This window comes from Palaemon carinicauda, chromosome 27 (assembly GCF_036898095.1).
Source record: "Palaemon carinicauda isolate YSFRI2023 chromosome 27, ASM3689809v2, whole genome shotgun sequence".
Taxonomy (NCBI): Eukaryota; Metazoa; Arthropoda; class Malacostraca; order Decapoda; family Palaemonidae; genus Palaemon; species Palaemon carinicauda.
Window position 1 is genome coordinate 27,026,589 of NC_090751.1, and position 11,806 is coordinate 27,038,394.

General features: G+C 41.1%; 1 protein-coding gene across 1 annotated transcript in view; it reads right to left on the bottom strand.

The window, feature by feature from the left end:
• Positions 1 to 11,806, bottom strand: part of Set8 (SET domain containing 8) — an 86,197-nt gene that overhangs the window by 21,629 nt on the left and 52,762 nt on the right. The window contains exon 6 of the mRNA XM_068350930.1: positions 10,177 to 10,367. Coding sequence (XP_068207031.1) covers positions 10,177 to 10,367 — 191 coding nt within the window. The remainder of the gene's footprint in view (positions 1 to 10,176; positions 10,368 to 11,806) is intronic.

The following is an 11,806-nucleotide window of genomic DNA, read 5'->3' on the forward strand; positions in this document are numbered from 1 at the left end:
ATTTCCCAAATAAAAAGTTCCTTTATTAGAATTAAAACCATTAAGCTAAGAAAGAATGAACAAAACGCTAGAAACGGTTACTCTTACTGCAACGTGACACCGTGAAAATTCTCTCTCTATCGTAACGATAGAGCGCAAGTTGAACGTTCTGAACGTCAACAACTGCAGAGACAAAACAAAACGTTAGTTCAACTTTGAAAACAGTACGAGACTATCAAAGAAATTCTTTCAAAAACATTAAAATAGCATAATATGTTAACAGGTAAAACCGAAATGACGGGCTCAATGTTAATTAACTTCGGTACCAAGAAAAGACCGCCTACTATTAGGAAAGGTCGAATATAAACAAATATAAAAATTAATTTTAATAAGTTTATAATAAAAGGAAGTTAATCGAAGAGGCCTAAAAAGGCGGAGAGATATAAAATAAATCTATAACTTTTGTTAAGCAAAATTAAGAAAGAGAGTCTATACTCTCTTAGACACCAACACTTCCGTCTAAGGGAAGGGTCGGCCATTTAAAAGTGAAAGAGAGTTCATACTCTCTTCGTCACCATAATTAATCAAATTAATTCCAAAAGCTAGCTAAGCTAATGATAAAACTTCCTGAATAGCGAAAGCTAAACTCTAGAGCAAATACATCACCAAATCGTGAGCAAAAAACTCCAGAATCAACAGCGTATCCATATAGGTCTAGCCGGAGGCACGACAGAGGAAAAATTGAGGTGGTGTCAACAAGAAGTACTGCAGTACCTGGCCACAGGTGGCGCTTGTGAGTACACCCCCCTCTTGTATAGCGATCGCTGGCGTATCCCTTCCGTAGAATTCTGTCGGGCAACGGAGTTGACAGCTACATGATTATCGGGTAAGATTAATATTGAAAAATCATGATATTTACATACCAGTACACAAAAACTCTTAAAGAGAACATGAAATTAGTACTATTCAAAATGGCAAGTTGGACAGCTGATCCATAAAATTGCAAATATTACTCATAACCTACAAGCCTAAGAATGAAAAATGACAAAATTATCATACCGTAGTGTATCCTACAATTAGAGTAACAATAACAAATCTATATAAAAAGATTAATGTATAGAATGCAGTACGGAGCACCACCACTGATTAAGGAAAGGAAACCAAGGACTACCTTTATTTTTGCCTACTACTAAAAAGATCTTTTGATTTTTCCTTCTGGGATTCTGCATTTACCTGACTCCCTCTGATTCTGGTTTTAAAGCTCTGCAATTTTATTATGCTGACCTTATTTCTATCATAATCATTTGAAAATATATTACCCATAAAAATGAACGGTTTTAGCTAATTAATAAAAAACCTTCCCTCTACTGGCTAATGTTTTGTTTGAAAGGCTACGTGCATTATAAGTTTAAGCATTTTCAGCTAGCCACTAACATTTCATAATCATCATTGGTTAAAATTTTTACAATTTAATAAAAGAAAAATACAAGGCTCCTCCAAAATAACATCCTTTCTCATATGGACCCTAGATATGGAAAGTTACTCAAGTACCAAAGTTTACAGTCATTCAAAAATAATCATGTAAACTATGCCCCTGACCTCCAAATCCGGATAATATAACAACAATACTTTCAACCTTAAAACAAGTCTTTATATTCAAAGGGTGAGAAAACATGTAGTACATGTAACCCTCCATATCATTCTAAGAAAAATATACATCTAGTATATAATCATATCCATAAACTGTATTCAGATAATTCATTTTGACAAGTAAAACTGACAGAAAAATGTTCTAGAAATTGAAGTCTGGTGGCAAGAGATTAAATAGACAAGAGGATACAAATGTAGTAGAAGGCATAAAATCTTTCTGTAATGTCTATTGTGAGTTACATTTAACCTGCATAAAAATAAAGGGTTTAGTGTTAGATAAGCCTAGCCTTTATCGACTTGACTATTTCAAAGAATAAGCAAAATATTTCATCATCTTCACCTCCTCCTACACCTATTGATGAAAAGGGCCTCGGTTAGATTTCGCCAGTCGTCTCTACCTTGAGCTTTTAAATCAATACTTCTCACTCATCATCTCCTTCACGATTCATAGTCCTCGTCCATATTTAGGCGCAATTAATCATAAACCACCTAATGAAAACACTACATACTTCAAGAGACGTTCCCTACACTGCGTTGCTTTCAATTTCCTCCAATTTCTGTTTCCTATGATTTACAACCTTTCATACCCAAAAGGCAAAAGTATTGTAACTTATTTTTAACTATTTCTTTATCCTATTCCTATTGTTTTTTTTTTCTTCCTTTCTTCATACTAGAGCAGATTAAATGTAATGTCAATTTTCAGCCTGTACTACTTCCTAATCAAATACTTGAATTAGTGAAATTTTAGGTCAAACTTGGTGCAAATGACGAACAGGCTGATACTGCATACTGTAAATTTGTCACTATACCAAAGAAATTTTATTAATCAACCAATCAATAAATCATATTTTAATAGAACAGTAACACCCAGCCCTATGTCATTAATTGCGTTAATTGGTTCCATGAGAACCGATATAGGCTGATTTTCGACGTAAGTCGGATATTTGCCCTATAAAGTAATTTATGTGCTGAACAAGAAAACGTACATAGAACCAGCTATAACATAAAACCCAAATAGTGTACGTACATTAATAAGATTCCCCGTTATGTACGGTACTGTAACAGCATAGGACTTCACTGTTATCGTACGATGTAGAAATTGCGTAAAGTTAATTTAATTTTGTACTTAATAGTCCTTATGGATGAGGGACGTAAATTCAGAACTTACAAATATCAAACTGACATAAAGAGGATTATTACTGTAACTTCCTTATCTATTGATATAGTCATCTACCTCAATATACCTTTTATTTCTCCTTTGCTTTTCCACCTTTTCTAATAATAGACTGCTAGGCTTACTCGGGACATCTCTCTTATAAATATCACTCCCAATATCTACTTAACATGAGCAATATGTTATTTTCATTAGTAAAATAAATTTTTGAATATACTTACCCGATAATCATGTAGCTGTCAACTCCGTTGCCCGACAGAATTCTACGGGAGGGATACGCCAGCTATCACTATACTAGAAGGGGGTGTACTCACAAGCGCCACCTGTGGCCAGGTACTACAGTACTTGTTGTTGACGCCACCTCACTTTTTCCTCGGTCCACTGGTTCTCTATGGGGAGGAAGGGTGGGTCAATTAAATCATGATTATCGGGTAAGTATATTCAAAAATTTATTTTACTAATGAAAATAACATTTTTCAATATTAAACTTACCCGATAATCATGTAGCTGATTCACACCCAGGGGGGTGGGTGAAAAACCAGTGTACAAGACTAAAGGATAGCTAAGTATCCCGTATTTCATATAATCAGTTATCCACAATAACAATGAAATAATAAGTACCTGGTAAGGAAGTCGACTTGAACCGTTACTCTGCCTTTAATAAGATCGTCTTCCTTACTGAGCGCAGCGTTCCTCTTGGAAGGCTGAATCAACTCAAAGGTGCTAAAGTATACAGGGCTGCAACCCATACTAAAGGACCTCATCACAACCTTTAACCTCGGCGCTTCTCAAGAAAGAATTGAACACCCGCCAAATCAACAAGGATGTGGAAGGCTTCTTAGCCGACCGTACAACCCATAAAAAGTATTCGTTGCTACGAATGGTCCCAGGGTGTAGCAGTACTCGTAAAGAGACTGGACATCTTTGAGATAGAATGATGCGAACACTGACTTGCTTCTCCAATAGGTTGCATCCATAACACACTGCAGAGAATGGCTCTGTTTGAAGGCCACTGAAGTAGCCACAGCTCCCACTTCATGTGTCCTTACCTTCAGCAAAGCAAGGTCTTCTTCCTTCAGATGAGAATGTGTTTCTCTAATCAGAAGCCTGAATAGTAAGAAACTGAGTTCTTAGAACTTGGAAAAGAAGGTTTCTTGATAGCACACTATAAGGCTTCTGATTGTCCTTGTAAAGGTTAAGACCTTTTTAGATAGTACTTAAGAGCTCTAACTGGGCAAAGTACTCTCTCCAGTTCATTCCCCACCAAGTTGGACAGGCTTGGGATCTCGAACGACTTAGGCCAAGGACGTGAAGGAAGCTCGTTTAGCAAAAACCGAGCTGCAAGGAACATGTAGCCGTTTCAGATGTGAAAACAATGATCCTGCTGAAGGCGTGGATCTCACTTACTCTTTTAGCTGTTGTCAAGCACACGAGGAAAAGAGTTTTTAATGTGAGGTCCTAAAAAGAGGCTGATTGGAGAGGTTCAAATCTTGATGACATAAGGAACCTTAGGACCACGTCTAGATTCCAGCCTGGAGTGGACAACCGACGTTCCTTTGAGGTCTCAAAAGACCTAGGGAGGTCCTGTAGATCTTTGTTGGTGGAAAGATCCAAGCCTCTGTGGCGGAAAACCGCTGCCAACATACTTCTGTAACCCTTGATCGTAGGAGCTGAAAGGGATCTTACTTTCCTTAGATATAACAGGAAGTCAGCAATCTGGGTTACAGTGGTACTGGTTGAGGAAACTGCATTGGTCTTGTACCAGCTACGGAAGACTTCCCCTTGAGACTGATAGATTCTGAGAGTGGATGTTCTCCTTGCTTTGGCAATCATTCTGGCTGCTTCCTTCGAAAAGCCCCTAGCTCTTGAGAGTCTTTCGAAAGTCTGAAGGCAGTCAGACGAAGAGCGTGGAGGATTGGGTGTACCTTCTTTACGTGAGGTAGACTTAGAAGGTTCACTCCTAGAGGAAGAGTCCTGGGAATGTCGACCAGCCATTGCAGTACCTCTAAGAACCATTCTCTCGCGGGCCAGAGCGGAGCCAACCAACGTCAGCCGTGTCCCTTTGCGAGAGGAGAACTTCTGAAGTACCCTGTTGACAATCTTGAACGGCGGGAATGCATACAGGTCGAGATGGAACCAATCCAGCAGAAAAGCATCCACGTGAACTGCTGCTGGGTCTGGAATCGGAGAACAATACAACAGGAGTCTCTAGGTTATCGAGGTAGCGAACAGATCTATGGTTGGCTGACCCCACAGGGCCCAAAGTCTGCTGCAAACATTCTTGAGAAGGGTCCACTCTGTGGGGATGACCTGACCCTTCCGGCTGAGGTGATCTGCCATGACATTCATACCGCCCTGAATGAACCTCGTTACCAGCGTGAGCTTTCGATCTTTAGACCAGATGAGGAGGTCCCTTGCGATCTAGAACAACTTCCACGAAAGAGTCCCTCCCTGCTTGAAGATGTAAGCCAGGGCTATGGTGTTGTCAGAGTCCACCTCCACCACTTTGTTAAGCTGGAGGGACTTGAAGTTTATCAAGGCCAGAATAACCGCCAACAACTCCTTGCAATTGATGTGAAGTGTCCTTTGCTCCTGATTCCATGTTCCCGAGCATTCTTGTCCGTCCAAAGTCGCACCCCAGCCCGTGTCTGATGCGTCCGAGAGGAGACGGCGGTCGTGTTTCTGAACAGCCAAAGGTAGACTTCCTTGAGAAGAAAGCTGTTCTTACACCACGCGAGAGAAGACCTCCTCTCTTCGGAAACAGGAACTGAGACCGTCTCTAGCGTCATGTCCTTTATCCAGTGAGCAGCTAGATGATACTGAAGGGGGGGGAGGTGGAGTCTCCCTAACACGATGAACAGGGCCAGCGATGAAAGTGTCCCTGTTAGACTCATCCACTATCTGACTGAGCATCGGTTCCTTCTCAGCATGCTCTGGATGCATTCTAGGGCTTGGAAGATCCTTGGGGCCAACGGAAAAGCCCGAAAAGCTCGACTCTGAAGATCCATACCCAAGGAGACAATGGTCTGGGATGGGACGAGCTGAGACTCCTCAAAATTGACCAGGAGGCCCAGTTCCTTGGTCAGATCCATAGTCCATTTGAGAATCTCCAGACAGCGACGACTTGTGGGAGCTCTTAAAAGCCAGTCGTCTGACGGAGCCGGACACAAGATCATGGTACTGCTGCACAGTCTGTGAACTGTCAACCATGGGGAAGCGAGGAAGTACAGTGACAACCCGAAGCTGTCTAGACTGTCTGGGTCGTACAGACAACTCCTTATCGGGTTGCTGAGGTTGCCGCACTGCGTCACAACAAGTCACTTCTGCTGGTTGTTGAACGTCTTCCCAGTGACACATTGACACCGTAAACAAAAAATCCTCTAACAAGGACTAAGCTTGGACTGCATGTCTTGCAACACAGCTCAAGGTCTATGGGAGCAGGTGTGGAAACAGACGGGATTAGCGACTGAAGTGGAACCATTACCTTCCCTGGAAGCATGTTATGCTTAAATAAAAGTCCATAGGAGGCTACGCAGCTAAAGGCTCCTCTCCAAATGACAAGAGTCCTCAAGGGAATATCAGAAGGAGGGAGAAAAGCACTTTCTCATCTACAGGGACCATATCCGAGAAAAGCTAAGTTCTCTCAGTGAGGGTTTCACTGGTGCAAAAGCAGCAGACTAGAAGGCAACGTTATGAAACTGCTTGACAGTCTAGTGAGTTGGCAACAACCAAAGATGTGTGACTGAGAAGCATGCGGTAAGGTATGCAGAGCATGTTGTATGCAGAGCATGCTGTATGTAGAGCATGCTGTAAGGTAAGCAGAGCGTGTTGCATGGCGTGTAACATTTCTCAGAAATTCCATGACCAGTGCTAGAGCGAGTAATATCGCATTACCGTTCATTGAAAGTGCACGTGCCGAGGGAATTGATTTAGACTGTTTTGTTGATGAATTTGATAGCCGGCATGATAATCGTAGAATTAAGCTACACTAAATGTACTATAATCTACTTCACCTCAGGAAAGGGAAACTCGCCCTGTTGGCAACACTGCATTACTTCATGCATGCTTGCATGGGGTTTAATATCAACATAATATTACCTTACATTCATAACTCATGATTCATTTTTGTTTAGAAGATATTTTTGCCATATTTTGCGATTTGTTAAAAATATATTGCAAGGAATACATATATATTTTTATATAAGTAATACAAATAACCTCCATTATCATAATGTTTGTGTAGGCATACATGTATATGATTACAAATGCAAGTTATGAAAGTAATGAGGTGTTATTATTGTCATTTGTTATTCCCAAGTTGAATGGGAAGAAGCTCAAGTTGAGGAAAAAATGGCAGATGCATGCGTTGAGGTGGCTGACTCATAGCATGAGGTTGCTGCCTTAAGAGTTGCGCTTGCTGTAAGGGTTGCGGATGCGCAGTAGCAGGTTCCTGAGGAACGAGTTAAGGTTCCTGAGGTGTGAGCTGCGAGAGTTGAGGTAGCGGCTGCGCAGAACGCAGTTCTTGTCTCGCGAGTTGAGGTTCCTGAGGTGCTAGCCTAAGGTGGTCGCTGCAGCGAGTGCTGAGGTGGCTGCCTCATTGATGGAAGAGGTTGTCGTACCTCAAGAGATTGTTGCCTCGCTGGTGGAACCGCAAGCGGAAGCGGAGGAAGTAAGGCATAAGACTCCTGCTCCCATTGCTGAGGTTGCCTTAAGGAAGGTTAAGGTTGCTGCACAACGCTGGTAACTGGCAACTCAGAACGCGGTAAGGTAGCCTGAGGAACCTCAACTTCGTACGCCTGGCAGACTGGACTGCGGAGGCGGAGCTCTCGCAGGAGGAGGCGGAGGTTGCTGCACACCGCTGGTAACCTCAGCCTGAAACTAACGCATTAAGACCGCAAGCTGCGACTGCATGGACTGCAGCAAAGTCGTCTTGGGATCAACAGACGATAAGGTCTGTTAAGGCAAAGCCTTAATAGAAGATGAGGTCTGTAGAGGCATCGCCTTACCTCTCTTAGGAGGTGTGCAGTCACCTGATGACTGAGGAGAGTCAGAGCTAACCCAATGACTGCATCCGGGTTGTTGAACTCTAACTTCGTACGTCTGGCATAGGTCTGGACTTTACGTTTAAGAGGTCTTGAGACCTGAGACCAGCGTTTTCTCCCCGAAATTTCTTCTGCAGACGAGCAAAATAAGGGCTCAATCGTCTGCGGGTGGGAGTGACGGTCTCTGTAAGACACGCCCGCAACCACCGAGGATACTTCTGTGCGCCGATCAAGGCCTGCCGAACCCTTTTGCCCTTCGACATTGCTTCTCCCCTGGGCTTGGGAGCTTGCAAGAGGTCCCGGACTGGGAGGACGACTGGCACGCACAGAAGTACCCTCACGCACAACACTGACACACTTTGCGCTAATCACTTATCACTTTTGATTTTCTGTTTGCACTTATTTCACTGAACACGAAACTTTAAGTGGTTTGTACCTGAAACACGCAATTCTATCCTTTCTCAAAAGTTAGTAATTGCGAAAACAGAATTACAATGTAACAGAAAAATCTAATGAAAGATAAATAATTCAGTGGCTGGAAAGAGACTAAACACTAGATCAAATAAACTACGTTTAAAATCTCTCACCGCATAAAGCTTGAGAACAAGAAAAAACTCTAGAAACGTTTACCTTCTTCCCCTAAAGAGACTAGGGAGAAGAGCAAAAACGATAACAACGTTACTCGCTTGAACGAAACGTTTATCCTCCTCTTTCTCCCTCCGTCTCTCTCTCTCTCTCTCTCTCTCTCTCTCTCTCTCTCTCTCTCTCTCTCTCTCTCTCTCTTGACTTAGAACCTGAGAGAAGAGCCCAATCATATATATCGTTAAAACATATTATTGTTAAAGGAAAAAACTGAAATATTTCCCAATTTATTAGAATTAAAACCATTAAGTTAAGAAAGAATGAACAAAACGCTAGACACGGTTACTCTTACTGCAACGTGACACCGTGAAAATTCTCTCTCTATCGTGACGATAGAGCGCAAGTTGAACGTTCTGAACGTCAACAACTGCAGAGACAAAACAAAACGTTAGTTCAACTTTGAAAACAGTACGAGACTATCAAAGAAATTCTTTCAAAAACATTAAAATAGCAAAATAAGTTAACAGGTAAAACCGAAATGACGGGCTCAATGTTAATTAACTTCGGTACCAAGAAAAGACCGCCTACTATTAGGAAAGGTCGAATATAAACAAATATAAAAATTAATTTTAATAAGTTTATAATAAAAGGAAGTTAATCGAAGAGGCCTATAAAAGGCGGAGAGATATAAAATAAATCTATAACTTTTGTTAAGCAAAATTAAGAAAGAGAGTCTATACTCTCTTAGACACCAACACTTCCGTCTAAGGGAAGGGTCGGCCATTTAAAGGTGAAAGAGAGTTCATACTCTCTTCGTCACCATAATTAATCAAATTAATTCCAAAAGCTAACTAAGCTAATATAGAAGTTTCCAGTATAGCGAATAGCTGCAAATTTTAGAGAAATACTTCACCAAACCGTGAACAATACTCCAAAATCATAAGCGTATCCAAGAACGTCTTGCCGGAAGCACGACAGAGGAAAAAGTTAGGTGGCGTCAACAACAAGTACTGTAGTACCTGGCCACAGGTGGCGCTTGTGAGTACACCCCCTTCTAGTATAGTGATAGCTGGCGTATCCCTCCCGTAGAATTCTGTCGGGCAACGGAGTTGACAGCTACATGATTATCGGGTAAGTTTAATATTGAAAAAGATAATTTCTTGCAATGTTACATATAACAAAATTGTTTATTATTGTAGAGTACCATCTTCAGTATCGCACACACTACTCTGGCTATTAGGAATAATCTGCTAAAAGTGGAGATGTCAAAACAGAAGAAAAATGAAGTTATAGAAGGTAGAAGACTTGGAGAAACAAAAATGAAGGAAATACAGCTGGAGTCTGAATGGATGTCTCTAAGAGCCCGTTGTAGTGTCAACAGTAGGTGGTAAATTTGGACGTAACACATTGGGTTTGAAACCAAATTGGTCTTATGAACAGGAAGTAGTTTGTCATCACTGCATAAATTTTACAAAAATTCCAGTAAAGTACTGGTTCAACATTGAAAATAGAGTCTACAGCCACAATTTAAATCGAATATAACTAAATACATAAAATCTAAAGAAAAATTAAAACCAAAACTCCTAAGAACAAACTCCAACAAAAGTTATGAAGTTAACAATAAACAGAAATACAAGTGCATTATTAAAAAAAAAAAAAAGCTGAATAGGAAAATTAAGTTAGAACAATCTATCATACAAAAGTTTAGTATTAAAATCTGTAAGAACTTTAAACCAGCACATGACTTACCAGTACTGTTGATTTTGAAAAGTAAAGTAATAGTTATAACATCCTTTGGATGCATCTTGTGCATATAATTTTTCTCGGTCCTTTGCCTCTCTCAAATCAATTAAATCTCCTATATATTCCACCACAAATTCACCTTTGGAAAAACGTCTCGTAGTGACAACACCTCGACCTTTAGCTCCAAAGTTTTCAACCTAAAAAACCAATAAAGAATATCAGTATGAGCGACAGTTAGCATCGAATTATGAATACAACTCATAAAAAAAAATTTCCTGAATGGTTTGCCAAACACAGTAACCCAGTCTCAACTACTTTTCTATATAAATAAAATAGTTTTTCAATAATTAATTAAATTTTAATTTTAATCAAATGGTATGATATTGTAAAACCACCAAGTAAAAATACAAATTATATAAAAAGTATGATGAAATACAGCAAGACAACAATATACAATAAATCTTAAAGGCAAGAAATAAATGAAAATATAACTACCAAATTAACCTTAATTGGTAGTGTGAGCTGGTGACATAAATGGCAGGGGGGTGAGAGCAAGGTTGAATAAGAGAAATATCTTTAGTGCGTACTCTAGAAGATAACTGCGGTATGCTTAAGGGAACCATCCATGTCCATTTTTTTTTTCTAATAATTCAAAATACACCATTTCTATATATGTTTTAGACATACATAATACCTTCATCATATAAAAATTTCACATCATTTGATCATAAACTTTTTGATTTTATCAGCAAAAATTAACAAATTTTAAGTAATTTGTATTTTTCCTAACAGTACTTACCTCGAACTACTTTCTTAGGAGGATCTTGGATCTCCTTAATCACTGACCAAGAATTTTGCGTAGTTCCCCCTCTCTCCGCTACCTTGTAGGGGCGCTCCGAGGCGGAAGGATATTCGCCCTGGGGCGACCCCGGGTCAGCGCGTGAGGCCGAGCTTGTTAGCTCGTCAGTAAGCGTCTGGTCGCGGTGTAGATTATATCTCGCCGCTTTCTCTCTCTTATCCCATCCAATCACCTTGTGTACCACGTGTTCCTTTGTGTTCTCCATCCCTTGTTCCGCGTGTTCCCTTGTGTTCCTTTCCTTGATGTTCCACATGTACCCGTTGTGTTCCTCACCTTTCCCTTGTGTTCTTGTGTCGCTTGCATGTTCGCTTTCACCATGGAATCACAGCGTCGCTGTCCCGGGCCCTAAGCTGGTAAGTCTTGCGGAGCATGGCTCTTGAAGCACCTAAAACTCCCTTCAGGTCACCCATGAGGATGGAGGAGGAATTCAACGGGTGGTTCGCCTCTCGACCCGCCATCCTCTCACCCCCAGTACCAGCAGCTATGCTTCCGCCGGACTTCACGGAGTCCTTGACCGCGATTTCTAGACCAAGGACCCCATGGAAGCTTGTCATCGAAACGGACGACTCGGCAACCTCGTATTCCTACGACGACTACTCTTCCTACAGCTCCTACTCGTCAGACAGTTCCAGTGAACGGGACTCCAGGATGAAGAGGAAGCGTTCCAGAAGGAGGAGATCAAGCTCCCACGTCAGTCTGACCAGGAAGAGGTCGAACTCCTCGAGGAGGAGGTACAGGAAGAAGTGTTCATCGAGGAAGAGGTATATCACCATAGTC